This window comes from Plectropomus leopardus, chromosome 19, assembly GCF_026936395.1.
Source record: "Plectropomus leopardus strain MGB_pleo_1.0 chromosome 19, ASM2693639v1, whole genome shotgun sequence".
In the NCBI taxonomy this organism is placed as follows: domain Eukaryota; kingdom Metazoa; phylum Chordata; class Actinopteri; order Perciformes; family Serranidae; genus Plectropomus; species Plectropomus leopardus.
In genome coordinates, this window is record NC_142194.1 from 15,319,629 (window position 1) to 15,332,773 (window position 13,145).

General features: G+C 38.0%; 2 protein-coding genes across 2 annotated transcripts in view; both read right to left on the bottom strand.

The window, feature by feature from the left end:
* The window catches only part of LOC121959055 (protocadherin-15-like), a 398,851-nt gene that overhangs the window by 259,291 nt on the left and 126,415 nt on the right, over positions 1 to 13,145 (bottom strand). The window lies entirely within an intron of this gene.
* LOC121958439 (leucine-rich repeat-containing protein 51-like) lies at positions 4,547 to 6,685 on the bottom strand. The gene is made up of 4 exons (XM_042507348.2): positions 6,634 to 6,685; positions 5,910 to 6,115; positions 5,476 to 5,624; positions 4,547 to 4,688 (listed from the first exon to the last, which is right to left on the bottom strand). Exons 1-4 carry the CDS (start codon positions 6,683 to 6,685, stop codon positions 4,559 to 4,561), a joined length of 537 nt encoding a protein of 178 aa, XP_042363282.2. The 3' UTR covers positions 4,547 to 4,558.

The following is a 13,145-nucleotide window of genomic DNA, read 5'->3' on the forward strand; positions in this document are numbered from 1 at the left end:
AAAGAAAACATTATATTTATTCTGTCTGCCATCGTTAAATCCATCTAGTGCTGGAGCTCTTCCTGGTGCATTTGGTAGAGCAGATGTTAATAGCTTAACAGGGCTAGGCAGTAAGTGTTTAATTAGGTCTGGGAAAAATGATTTATTCAACACATCTGGGCCAATGAAATAACACTCTCTGGACTCTGTCCTGTATAACTCTCGAGCTGGATTCCCTCCCAAACCTGAAAATACAACTGCCTGCTGTAGCTTTCAGTCTTTGACAAGCCGAATCCCTTATAAACAGTGTCTGTGTCCTGTAGTGATGTCACATCTCCTGAAGGGAGCGGAGAACAACTGCACCTAGTGGGAGGAGAGGCACGGCAGGGGGTGTGTCAGTGACGATCAAGCAGTGCGGCACAGTTTTAGTGTCGAGGATTACTGGGATTTGTGCATGTCGCCTGCCTGCTCAGACCACATCAAAGCCAAATGGCGCTAGGTGCAGCTCTGCTCTGTCCTTTTTATGGATGATAGCTCTGACTTTGATATTTCACTCAGGCAGGAGGAGAGAAGACACATTTTCCTCCCACAATATGCATGTGTGGCTATGGTGAGAGTGACCACTTAGCCACAAAGATGCAGGAGTGCAGACTGTCATGGTGCTTTATGCACATCAGGGATTGACCGGTGGGTGCTACTTGCTTAACATCGACCTGCCACATTGGGAAATGTGTTTCTCCTGGACAGGAAGACCTGATGTTTAATTTAATTTTAAGTGCTGTGTATTTGTTTGTATCTATTCTTGCGCCTTCAGCACAAGGACATTGTTTTTTGGCAGATCTGTTCTGGGCTCTCCTTTTCACCATAAAATTGTCACACTGTCACACTGCCATGGCACACGCTGTGTTGTTTTGGAAAGAAAGGAAAACAGGTAACTTGCTTTGCCAGCTGCTTCACACCTACTGATAATGTGTTTCTACCCACAGTAGTGTAGTTGCACTATGAGATCTGGCCAAAAAATGTCCACAAGTCAGTCACCAGGACCTGTGTGCTGATTTTTTTTTTAGCCAGTATTGTGTTTCAGTAAACAAAATTAAGGCTTATTAATCATGAATACCATCATAACTCAACTGTTGGCAAACACATTTGGATGCATATTTGTGGTGCATTATATTTGAACCTTGCCACTCTGAATCTTCAGGATAACAATACTATTTTCCACTTGGTTAGGCCAATCCGCACTGCTTCTACTGTATCTGGTGAGTCATTTTCATCATGCACGACTGTGATTGACACAGCTGTTTATTAAAAGTTATGAGATGAGAAATGTGACATAGATAATGATTAATTACTATACCCATCCAATTTATATTGCACTCCAGTAATGCGTATCTGCCATGAATGATGGTCAAATCTAAAAAGGTAGTTCACAGGATGTAAAAATACAGGATTTTGATTTAAGTTTCAGGTATCTCATTAAACTCAAATGTTTAACCCTTTGCTATAAGTCTCCATTAAGAGTTGACGAAAACATTTTGCCTTGATTTACAAATTGGCTGCAATGTAGTGACACAACATGTAGACTAACATCAGAGACAGATGTTGTCTACATGATGTTGTCTATTGTTTTAATTATATGCTGCTGTTGTTTTAATCTAATGCTGCTATTTTATTCCCAGGTTATGTATTTTGATTTATTGTGCTATTTATTGGTTTTAAGGGCTGAGAGAGAGCCAAGGCATAATGCATTTCATTGCATCAAATGTGCACTGTACTTTTTTTAATTTATATGACAAATAAACTTGAACTTGGAGAAATTTGCTCCAAAGCCTGGCACTCTTCCTGGGGCTCCCAGATGGGCCATTCATATTTTCCTCCATTCACTCGTCATAGGTGAGGTTTCAGATCTACATGTTTACCACTGAATGCCACAAAATCCTACACGCTGAACCTTTAACAACACTGCTGCAGACATTATCCCCTAAACTAATTGTTAACATGGGAGCAAATGCTGTGTTGGCCCTTGGGACAGTTTTCAGTTTCTAAATCACAGGGGTTTTAATACCATACTCATTTGTTTCTTTATCCTTGATAAAACAATAGGTAGCACATCCTTTATAAGCAAACACTAATTTAGCCAAGAGCTGGCTCTCTTGTCCTTTAGAGAAAACTTAGCCCAAACAATAAAGATTTAACGACACTACTGTAGAGATTAGCCTCAGGCTAACTGTTAAAAATGTAAGCATGTGGCTGCATTGACCTTTGGGACACTTTGAAGCCAGGGCTATAAATATTAATTTGGGGTTTTATCCTTGATAAACAAAAGGTAGCTTAGTTTTAAGTAAGATAACAATAATTTTAGCCAAGAATCGTGCTCTCTTCGCCTCTGGAGAAAAGTTGGCCGAAACAATACAGATTTAATAACACTGCTGCAGACATTAACTGTTAATGCGTGAGCAAAGGCTATGTTGGCCTTTGGGACAACCTCTATATAGCAGGCTATAAATACTTTTTTCATTTGGGTCTTTATCCTTGATAAAAACAAAAGATAGCACATTCTTTATTAAGCTGGCATTAACTTTTCCCAAGAGCTGTCTCGCTTCTCCTCTGGAGGAAAGTTAGTCCAAACAATGCAGATTTAACAGCACTAGATGTTAGGCATCAGGCTCACACTTAGTGTTTAAGTGCGAGCATGAGGCTGCACTGATCTTTGGGATGACTTTCTTAGTCTGTATATTGCAGGGCTATGAATACTGTATCCTGTAAAATCAAATGGGATACATGTGGAACATTTAGGAAATAACACTTCAGTTTTAAAGCAGTTAGAGCTGTAAGTATCTGTCATTAAGAAATGGTTCACATTGCTGCTACATAACAGACTACCTAATTTCTTGCACTTCAGTATTCAGCATGTGAAATAGAAAAACACATCTGAAATATCAACAGTAAGAGTGACATTCATGTACAGTAGCTAACCATCAGTTAGACTCTGTAAAGTGCATGTGAGTGTTTCCTGAGGCACTGTACAGTCAAAGCGAGGCGTCCTGCTGAGAGCACCTGCCATCCTGACTGAAAGACACTCACTGATATCGGCTTCACTGCACAGTCTGAAACACATGGTCCACATGCTGTTTAAAAAGAAGCATGTTTCAAGTATCAAGGGAATTGCAGGTCTAAATACTGTCATACAGAATTACTTTATGCAAGAATCAATTCCAGGTTTTTAAATTCAGTTAAAAACGATTTCATTAGTATTGGTGTCAGTGGCTAGCTTTCAAGTCACATGGTCTAAATGCTGATTCAGGGGCATTTCCATCCCACCAATTAAAGGTTTTGCAGAGGGGGAACACTGATACACGATTCTGCACCAAATAGAGCCTGGAGGACAGCCAGTTAAATCAACCTCGGGGCTGATTTATGGTCCACATTTCTTCTCTAACGAGACCAGACAGTAATAGCAAAGACCTAAAGTTGTTTACAATGCAAACTGAACATATCACATTCATTTCTGTATTATTTGTGTGTGTCTGTGTGTGTGTGTGTGTGTGTGTGTGTGTGTGTGTGTGTGTATGATGCACTTGCATTCATGCGTTTGTCCGCGAATCGGGTCCTCACACTGATGCCAAGCCCATCATCCATATATGTTACTAATAAAATACACATGTACATAGCTTTATATTTCAGATACAGTTTAGGTGACCTGTAATTGTGCTCTTGTTTGCACATAATTCGAACTCCCACAAGGCAAAACATAAACAAAACATACAAGTTGTGTTCTCTAAGGCAAAGGTAAATTAAACTACATTAAAAAGGCGAGAATGGTCAGCTCACACACTGAAGGCACAATCTATAATCCTGTTGTAATGTTGTGCTGTTATTGATTTGTTGACATTAGTAATATCTGTAAACACAGAGGTAAAACTCTCATATTTTACGACCACACACAATGCTTATTTTCTCATTAAAAGTTAAACATGTATATGAATAAACCAAGGGATATTCAAAAAGGGATATTCAACTTGCTTTACTTGGGGGCCAGTTTTGTAAAATGACAGGAGGCCAGGGGCCAGTTACAGCAGTCCCATACATGTTTCTCAGATTTTAGGACATTTCTGTAAATTTAGGAAAGTTTATAGGATTTCAGGACATTTCTGGGATTTTAGGACATTTTTAAGATTTTAGGCCAATTCTACAATTTTAGGACTTTTCTAAGATTTTTGGATTTTAGGGGCTAAGCTAGAACCTGTGTCAGAGGGTACAGGGGATGGGATCCTCCACTGACATGTTTTTTAATAATCAAGCTCTATTTTGATGCTTTTTGACACTTTTCAGATATTACTTATTGTATCAACGTGTTGTTCAGTCAATTACTATTTTTACTGTTATTTATCCATACTAACTAAAAGAAGAGACCAGCCAAACAAAAAAAGAAATTATTTCAGCCAGCTTTACATCATTTAATGAATCAATTCAACAGGATACAAATACTTTTAAAGAGAAAACATTTAATTCCAGGGCAGTTTCAGCAGTGGGTTGAAAGTCGATTAACCAAATGAATGACCTAATGAGTTGGTGACAGTTACTGGAGACTCTCGTTGGTGTTTTTGCCACGTTTGCAGCAGTAAACATTTGCCAAGACTCGCTCTTCACGTGTCACAGCACTGAAATCCATGGTCTTTAATCGAGGCAGGGCAGAAATCACATGTCTCCTAAACGCACAGAAACACATACACACACTTTATCATATTCAAAGGCTCCATAGACATTTTAGTGTGCCTCAATGAACTAAACTGAAAATGTATAGCTGAATAAAGACATTATCTTTCAGTCTATGCAAAGGAGACCTTATCTGTACTTTACTGACATTTCAAATAAACAATATTATGAAAAGAGATGAAAATTAAATCAAGAAGCTGAATGCATGAGAAACTTAATCAATGAAGGGTGACTTTTTTCTTAGTGTGTGTGTGTGTGAGTGTGTGTGTGTATATCTGTCAATATGTAGATGATAACGGGATGTAAACTGATGTGCTTGATCTCCAGGAATACTTTGATCACAAAAAGACTATTTGTACGTCCCACATGCTGTGTCACCCATAAGCTGTATAAATAATTGATGTAGCTACTATGATGTCACTCAGTTTGTGGACTGATGTTTTGAGTCTGGCATTTTGGCCATTGTCCTCTTGGTTTTTATGGAGTCAGAAGTGACCAAAATTTGGATTAAGAGGTTGGAGCTGTGGAAGAGTGAGGGGTGAATCTGACTCAAACACTGTAGCGACACCTTAAAGAAAGCCTGTCACTCAAGCGACCCTTTCCTTAAATATGCATATGTCTGGTTGTGTTCAATGAGACGTATCTGTTTTGTTCTAACCCAGGAACGATGGTGGCAAATCACAGCATTTTATAGCCAAACATCTAGCAACCAAGCACAATGTGTGTATAAGTGAGTTGGAGAGAAAAGCAGTTTAAACTGAATGAAAATAAAGTCTCCACCTGTAATTTATGTTTTTTTCTATAGCATTTCCATGAAGCGTGATGGTATGTAGATATTGCAGCTTCGTCAGCTTGTCGACCTCTGACAGGTTCCAGATGCCGTTGCCATGAAGGTATAGCACGCGCAGTTCACGCAGCTCACACAAAACCTGAAACACAAAAACACACCCTCACTCATTGCATCAAAGTTTCAAATTTAAATCAAATCATATTATGATCAATTATACCAGTAAGTATGAGCTGAATCCTAATTTAAGCCATGCAGTTAAGTCATTTAAGCATAACAGTGGTAGAAGGTTAGACTTTTGAATTATAACATCCCTCAAAAAGAGAGTATTAATAAAGGAAAGTTGTACATTAAAAAAAATAAAAAACAAACACAGGAAGCAAACATTTGTATGCCATGTGAAAAAAAATACAGTGAGAAGTCTCACCGGGTTTATGCATCTGATTTTGTTGAAGGACAGGTCCAACCAGCCAATCATTGATGGTTGAGCCAGAAAGTGGGTGAGAACCAGCTGGAGGCCGGTGACGTCAGGGATGCTGTTGTTACTAACACGTAAACAGCGACTCAGATACTTGCCTTCTGAGTTTGTGTTTAAAGGCCGCAGGCCAATTCGGGGTACCTCCGCCAATGCACCTGAACCACAAATAAAGCAATTAAAGTGAAAATCAAGCCCTGGCTGAAATATTTGCAAACATATTTATGCTGCTGAAATAGTTTATCTCAGCTGAAGCACTGCAGTGCTCTTTACACTTTATCTTTTACTATTTCCTGTCAAATAATTTAACACTGTAGTCTATTTTTGGTGTCCTATTCATTGCAGAATTGTGTCTAGTTTGTAACTGCATGTAGACAATACAGTACAAATGGTAGGAAACTTTAATCACAGCAGCCGACACATGAAATCTTGCCACTAAATGGAATTTGATTAAATAGAAACTTAGGTGGGCTGAAAAAAAAAACCTTTCAAAGGTATGTTAATCCTATGATAAATATTAGCACACCCTGTAGTTATTATAAAGCTGAGTCCCCAGGAGAACTGCAGGAATATTTATGTATGAAGAAATAAGAAATCATACATACTAGAAGATATATACTGTAAAGTTAACAAGCTCAGATAAACTATCAGTTGAAGGACTATAATATCATATTACCTGTAATATGGCTGATATCTTTAAAAGACAGATCCACTGGGGGGCCGTACATGTTGGAGTCTGAAGGGCGTCACGTCTCCAGCAACAGCAAAATGTTTAGATTAAAGTACTGAAATTAAGCATTAAACCCCCATCAACCTTTTTACAGGTTCAAATGTAAACTGAACTACCAACTTCTTGTAAACAGTTGGTAATTCCCGGAAACAGTTTACATTTCAACCTGTAAAAAGGTCTATGGGGGTTCAATGGTTAACTTGAGTGATTTAAATTTTATTTTTCATCAATACATAAATAAATACATAAATAAATAAATGAATAAATGGCAAGAAAGAGACAACTAGAATTGGGCTCCTGACACCTCTCACATTAATTTTAACAGAATAATTTATTTAAAAGATGTTGTTTTAAAAAGAAACCTATAGACCGTTTTACTGGAATTGCATTGCTTGGCAACAGCTCAGTTCCATGTTTACTTCCTGTCTGCTGACAAGGAAAATATTAATCAAAGAATTATCTAAATTTTAGAATTTGCTTGTCAGCTGATGCCATTCAGATGCATTGAAAAGCATTTTTACGGGAAATTCATTCAGAAAGTTTATGTTGTTAAATTTGAAACAGTCTGCTTTATTTTATTTCAAGATAACTGCAATGAAATGCTTTTGTTTATTTTTGTAATTCTTCACCTGGCCACTAGCCTCCATCACCTGCCTAGTTGTAATCAGACACCTGCTGGCACAGCTGCTGCTTATTTACTCATTATTCATTCAGAAGGCCAACCTGAGAATTAATCAATCATTAATGAGTAGGTCCTATATATCTCCGAAACAAGGTCTTTATAGCAAATAATGACGAGTTACTCAAGCACAGACTGGGAAATGCAATATTAATTTATCAAAAGGCAACTATTAGTTTGTAAGTATCTGTGAATCCGAATGAAAGAGTAAGACCACCTTCCTCATGAGTCATCTCTGATAACCTTGGAATCAGCCCGGGAGCGGCACAATCCAGCAATGACTCATTAATTGCTCATTACTTAATAATTACTTACCCTTTTTGTTCCACCTGTAGGCAAGTGATACATTATACTGAGTAGTCAGTAAGTAGTCTCATTACTTCATGATGGTCTGACAATAAGCTGTAGATCATAAAGTACTGAAGGACTACTTAGTAACTACTCTGTATGATGTATCACTTTACTGTAGGCGGAACAAAAAGAGCTGGGCCAACTTTTACTCAGCTGCAGTTTCTGGAGTCTGAGATGCAGGATGGGTAATTGATCAGTCAATCTGATCAGAGCTGATCAGCTCAGATAAATGGATGAGAGGAACAGCTGCTGTAGAGGCGGAGGAACACAAACTTCTCGACTCAGCGCAATCAGCAGTTAAGTTTCAATTTCACTGCGTCTGGCATTGTGCTGCTCCCTCTGTGCCCAGGATACACTCTGCTCTCCGTGAGTGTGGTGCAATATATGTATATATATTCAAGTTCTTCTCCTAATGATGATCCACCCTTGACTAACAAGTGCACTTATTAGAGGTCTACATGTGTCTCTACAAATCCTGCAAAACCAGGTCCAGGTCCACATTTTATTATGGTCAGTCAAGTTCCATTCTTTTCTTTTATGTGTAATACCCAAGCGGGTCTGAGAAGACCCATGACCAGTGCTGGTCACTGAAGAAAAGTATAAGCGCTGTGGTGTAAATTTTGTGATGATTAGGCTGACTTAGGATCATATCACAACAGCAAAAGTAATTGGAAAAAATGTTGAGTAGAAGTGCCACTGAGTTAGGGGCGAAGTGCAGAAAGGATGGATACCTTCTTCACCATTTTCATTATCCTCGCCACCATTTTGACTGTAAGGAAGCCAAGAGGACCGTTCCATTCTGGATGTTCTAGCCCGCCTGCTGTACAGCGCCATAACAGATATTGATATTTTTGCTTCTATCATAATTTGTTTCTTTCTTTGTCTGTTATAATTTTGGTTATAGTTGCAATTTCCAGCTTTGTTATGCTGTAGCCTACAGACAAAGTTAATTCTATTAAAAGTCAAGTTATGAAGGACATCAGGATCAAAGATTTGTGGCTGTTTTGTAAAAATGCATTTATCCTCAAAATCATATCATATTTTCGGAAATGCACTGCAGCACATCTGCTGGACTTGCAACAATAGTCTAGAGGGGCCCCTCTCAGCTTGAGCTGCTGGAACATGGCCGGGCGGAGAAGGGCTCTCTAGTTGTGCAGTTACATGTGGCACTTTGTCCTGGTTGGTCAGAGTGATGACAAGAGTCCAGGACGTCTGTTCTTGCAAAGATTTGACAACAAGATCTAACATTTAGATGTGTTGGTAGGCACAGGTTCAGATTTTGAACAGACGAGCACAGCTACCTGTTTCTAGTCTTTATGCTATGCTAAGCTAACCACCCAATGGCTGTAGCTTTATATTTGCTTTGCACACAAGAAGCAAATCATTTTCCAAAATGTGAAAATATTCCTTTAAATTCTAGAATCCTATAAAGTTTTTATCTGTTTAAACATGTAAATGCTTGGTGCAGTGCACCATAATAACACATTTTTGCTTGCTTATTCATTAGTTTCAAACTTCATTAAGCACAAGTAATCCTTTTAAAGTGCTCCGATACTTTACCCGTGCTATCCACAGTGAATTCACAGCAAATTCCCCCAAAGTCAGACAGCCATTGTTTAGAGTCACGTCTGTCAGGAACAGTGGTTAGTAAGACTTAATACATGCTATGAATGATTCAGAGCCAGAACCGAAAAGTTGTGAGTTTGAATCCAGTCAGATAAACACACATTTGGGCAAGAAAGAGACCTCTAAGGAACGGTAACCCCAACAGTGGCTCATTGGGTAGCTCTGTTGCCTCAAGCAAGAAAACTCCTAAGTTCAGACCCACTGACAACCTCAGGCCTTTCTGCCATGTTCTCCTGTGGGATTCCTCTGAGTGCTTCCTCAAACAATCCAAACACAAGAAGGTCCAGTGAACTGGCAAGTCTATATCATCCATAGGACTAAATGTGAACGTGTTGTGTGCACTTAACCGTGTACACCTTCACTTCTTTTGTGTACTGGGATATGCTCCAGCACCCTGAACTGGACACGCAGGCTGAAGATAAATAGGAGCACAGAAAATACAGATATGAGTGTGAGAGGGCAAACGGAGGACGAGTTTAAAAACTGGAGCTGAGAGAGGGAAGAGGTGATGACGGAAAATTACATCCATCAGATTGAGTCTTTCTTCACCTTGTCGCTCAATCAAGATGGCGGTGTGCGTGTGTGTGTGTGTGTGTGTTTGTGTAGCTTCACTAATAGCACAATAGCATCTCATTGAGGGGGTAAGGGCTGTCCTTCAATGATATGTAGAAAGAAACAGGCTTACAAACGATGAGTCAAAGTCAAGGACGCAGACAGAGACAGACAGAGACGCTGGCAGGAATCAGTGTGTCTATAACCAAGATTCCAGGGTGTCGGACTGTGTGAAGTACCAGTGTAAGAAAGTTTTACAGCGTTTGTATTTTTAAACTATTTGCTTAAACTTCCCTACAGCTGATTATTGACTCAAAGTAAAAGACTCAAAATAAAAGGACAGTAATTCAACAATGACATTATCAAGGACTATATATTAATTACTATACATTAATACATATTATTAATAATGTTGCTGAAAATTTTTTAAAATTATTGGTGTTAATATTATCCTAATCAATGCTGTTGTTATTATTAATATTATCAATTGTATCATCATTATTACTACTGCCATTATTGTTGGCGTTATTATTATCACTTTTATTAGTAACACTGTTGCTTCCACTATTTCTACTATCATTTCTTATCTTATCAGATCTTAATTTAAGAGTAAAGTTATAGTATGTTTTTTTTATTTTAATAATAATAAATAATAAATGATACATAAATAAATGATGACAATGAATAAATGATTACAATGACATGTTGATGGTCAATGATAAGAACTTTTATAATTCATGGTATTATTAAAATAATTAGATTCTATGAATACATTTATAATTATAATTATAATTATTATTATTATTATTATTAGTAGTAGTAGTAGTAGTAGTAGTATTATTATTATAGTTAATAATATTATAGATTATTGTTATTTTTGATATTGTGACTAATATCATTACTGGTGACATTAGAAAATGCACATAAATGTGAGGTAACTCAAGAGAGGGTGTTTTCACCAGTATGTGTGTGTATCTTAGTCTTGGCTGTACTCTTCCTGAGGAAACAGGGTCATTTCAGTTGAATAAAATATCAAACAGGAGTCCCAGCATCCCTTGAAACGCAGCCTTCTGTCCAAAGCAGATGGAAAGATCTGGACTCAGCTGAATGGGTGGGCACTCTGTCCTCCCTCAGTTACTGCCATCTACTCACCCTTGAGTGATGCACTTAACCCCCATTTACTACAGTGAGTCTGTTCGGCAGGAAACTGTAGGAAACTGAAGCAGCTCAAAGGTGTGAAGGTGTAGCTTTGAAACCAGGTGGTTAAAAAAGCTCTAACTTGGATGTCCTGTAGGCTACAAGATAATCAGCATTTAAAATTAGAAAAAAAATACTGCTACCAGGAAAAAGTTCAACATCCACAAGCTAAATCTGCAGTCATGATTTGTGTGTGTGTGTGTGTGTGGGGGGGGGGGCAACCAGGTTGGAGCAGCACACACAGCTGTTCACTGATGCTGGTTGACATGTACACTAACGTGAAACAGGAGGTACTACAGTGAACATCCAGCCTGCTTTCGAGTGGGTTAAGCACGGAATATTACGGGAAAAAAACCTTTCTTTTTGTTTTTAGAGGCATTTAATGTCAAGTCATTACTTCTTTTTTTTTTCTCCATACATTGTGGGGGACATCTTCAATTATCGGCATTATGGGCAAAAAAAATCAACAACTACATGGACAAACAGGAGCTTGTTTTCAGTTGTTGGACAATTTGTATTCACGAGTAATAATATTGATTGCAAGTACTAGATAAAGATGTTTTGATAAAATACCCTTATTTATATATTATTTTGAGGAAATTAATATTTGTATTAGGCAGTGTTGGAAAGGACAACCACTTTCATAGTTTAATACATCAATAATTCTTTTGAGTCTTGTTTGGTGCTGATGTGTGTATATATGGTTTACCGTTATGTTGTTGACTACCAATTACCTGATAATGGATCTTCTGTGATGTTGTGGATTAATGCAAAAGCAATGCAACACCAGTGTAACTAATTATTTCTACAGTGAGTCATTAATAAAAGTAATGCAATACTTCTTTAAAAGTAAGGTATTACTTTTTGAGGAATTACCCCAACTTGAGTTGAGCACCAAGATCAAATGTTCAGGACTCCATGAGACATTTGCACAGATATCCTCAGGAGTAAGAAACATAATACAAAGATTATGTAATGAGAAGTATATGTTGGCACTTGTGGTCTCAAAAGTCGAGATTGAAAGGTCAAAGCTATATGAGAACTTGTCAGAAAAATAGTGATTCTTATTAAATACATATTTCCTTGGCATAGCTTCTTGGTGAGGCTCTATCATTGCAGCTCATCCGTTTCCAATTTCGCAAAAACACAAAAACATCACAATTTAAATAATACATAGAGTCTCAATCATCCCCCTCAATCATCACTAATGACCCGCACTACAAGTGTGTGGCAATGTATTCATATGCAGAGACTCTGCCCTGTGTGTATTTTCTTATTTTCTTCTTTTTTTCTGCTTTGTATGTTGAAGTCAGAACTTAATCAAAAGGTAGTGATCAGGCGCCAGAAAATACAGAAATGACAGATACAGGGCGGGGGAACGCAAACATAGCCAATCTGTAGTTGGCTTTCACATATGGCAATATACAAACAGGAGCTGACAACCCCTGCTTAGTATACTTCTAGCCATACACTGCATGTTACCATAACTGCCCACTATCAATGTTGTGTTTGGGTTAAAAATACAGGATAAGAGGGGTCGCAGCCTTGACCAACAGCACTGATGACATAAATTGTTCTTGCATTTGCAATAAAACATAATCTGAGGCTGAGTTGTGATCTGCATAAACACAACTTTCACACCAACTTTCATCGTGTAGGTGAATTTGGTTGCAGCCTCAAAATAACCAAACTGGCACCAAAAAGGAAAAATTCACAATTCCACATAAACCTCAAAACACAGGCCAATTTGTGTTATGATTGCAAACATTTCCAGACGTTTTTACCCTTTTCTCCTAAGTTTCTTACTCCCCCCAGTTAGACAAAGTATATTTTTCCCTATGTTAAAATTTAATGATATCAATTGTGTGTGTGTGTGTGCCGGTGGCTTTCCCATTCAATTAAAACAATAAGAAATACAGGCCTAAACAACAGAATGTCTTCAGGTGATATTCTAATGATCTGGTACAGTCAGCACATTAAAATGGGAGCTCTCTCTCACAGTTATTCTCACATTAACGGACTGAAAAAACAACAGTGCTGCAGGTGTAGCTGG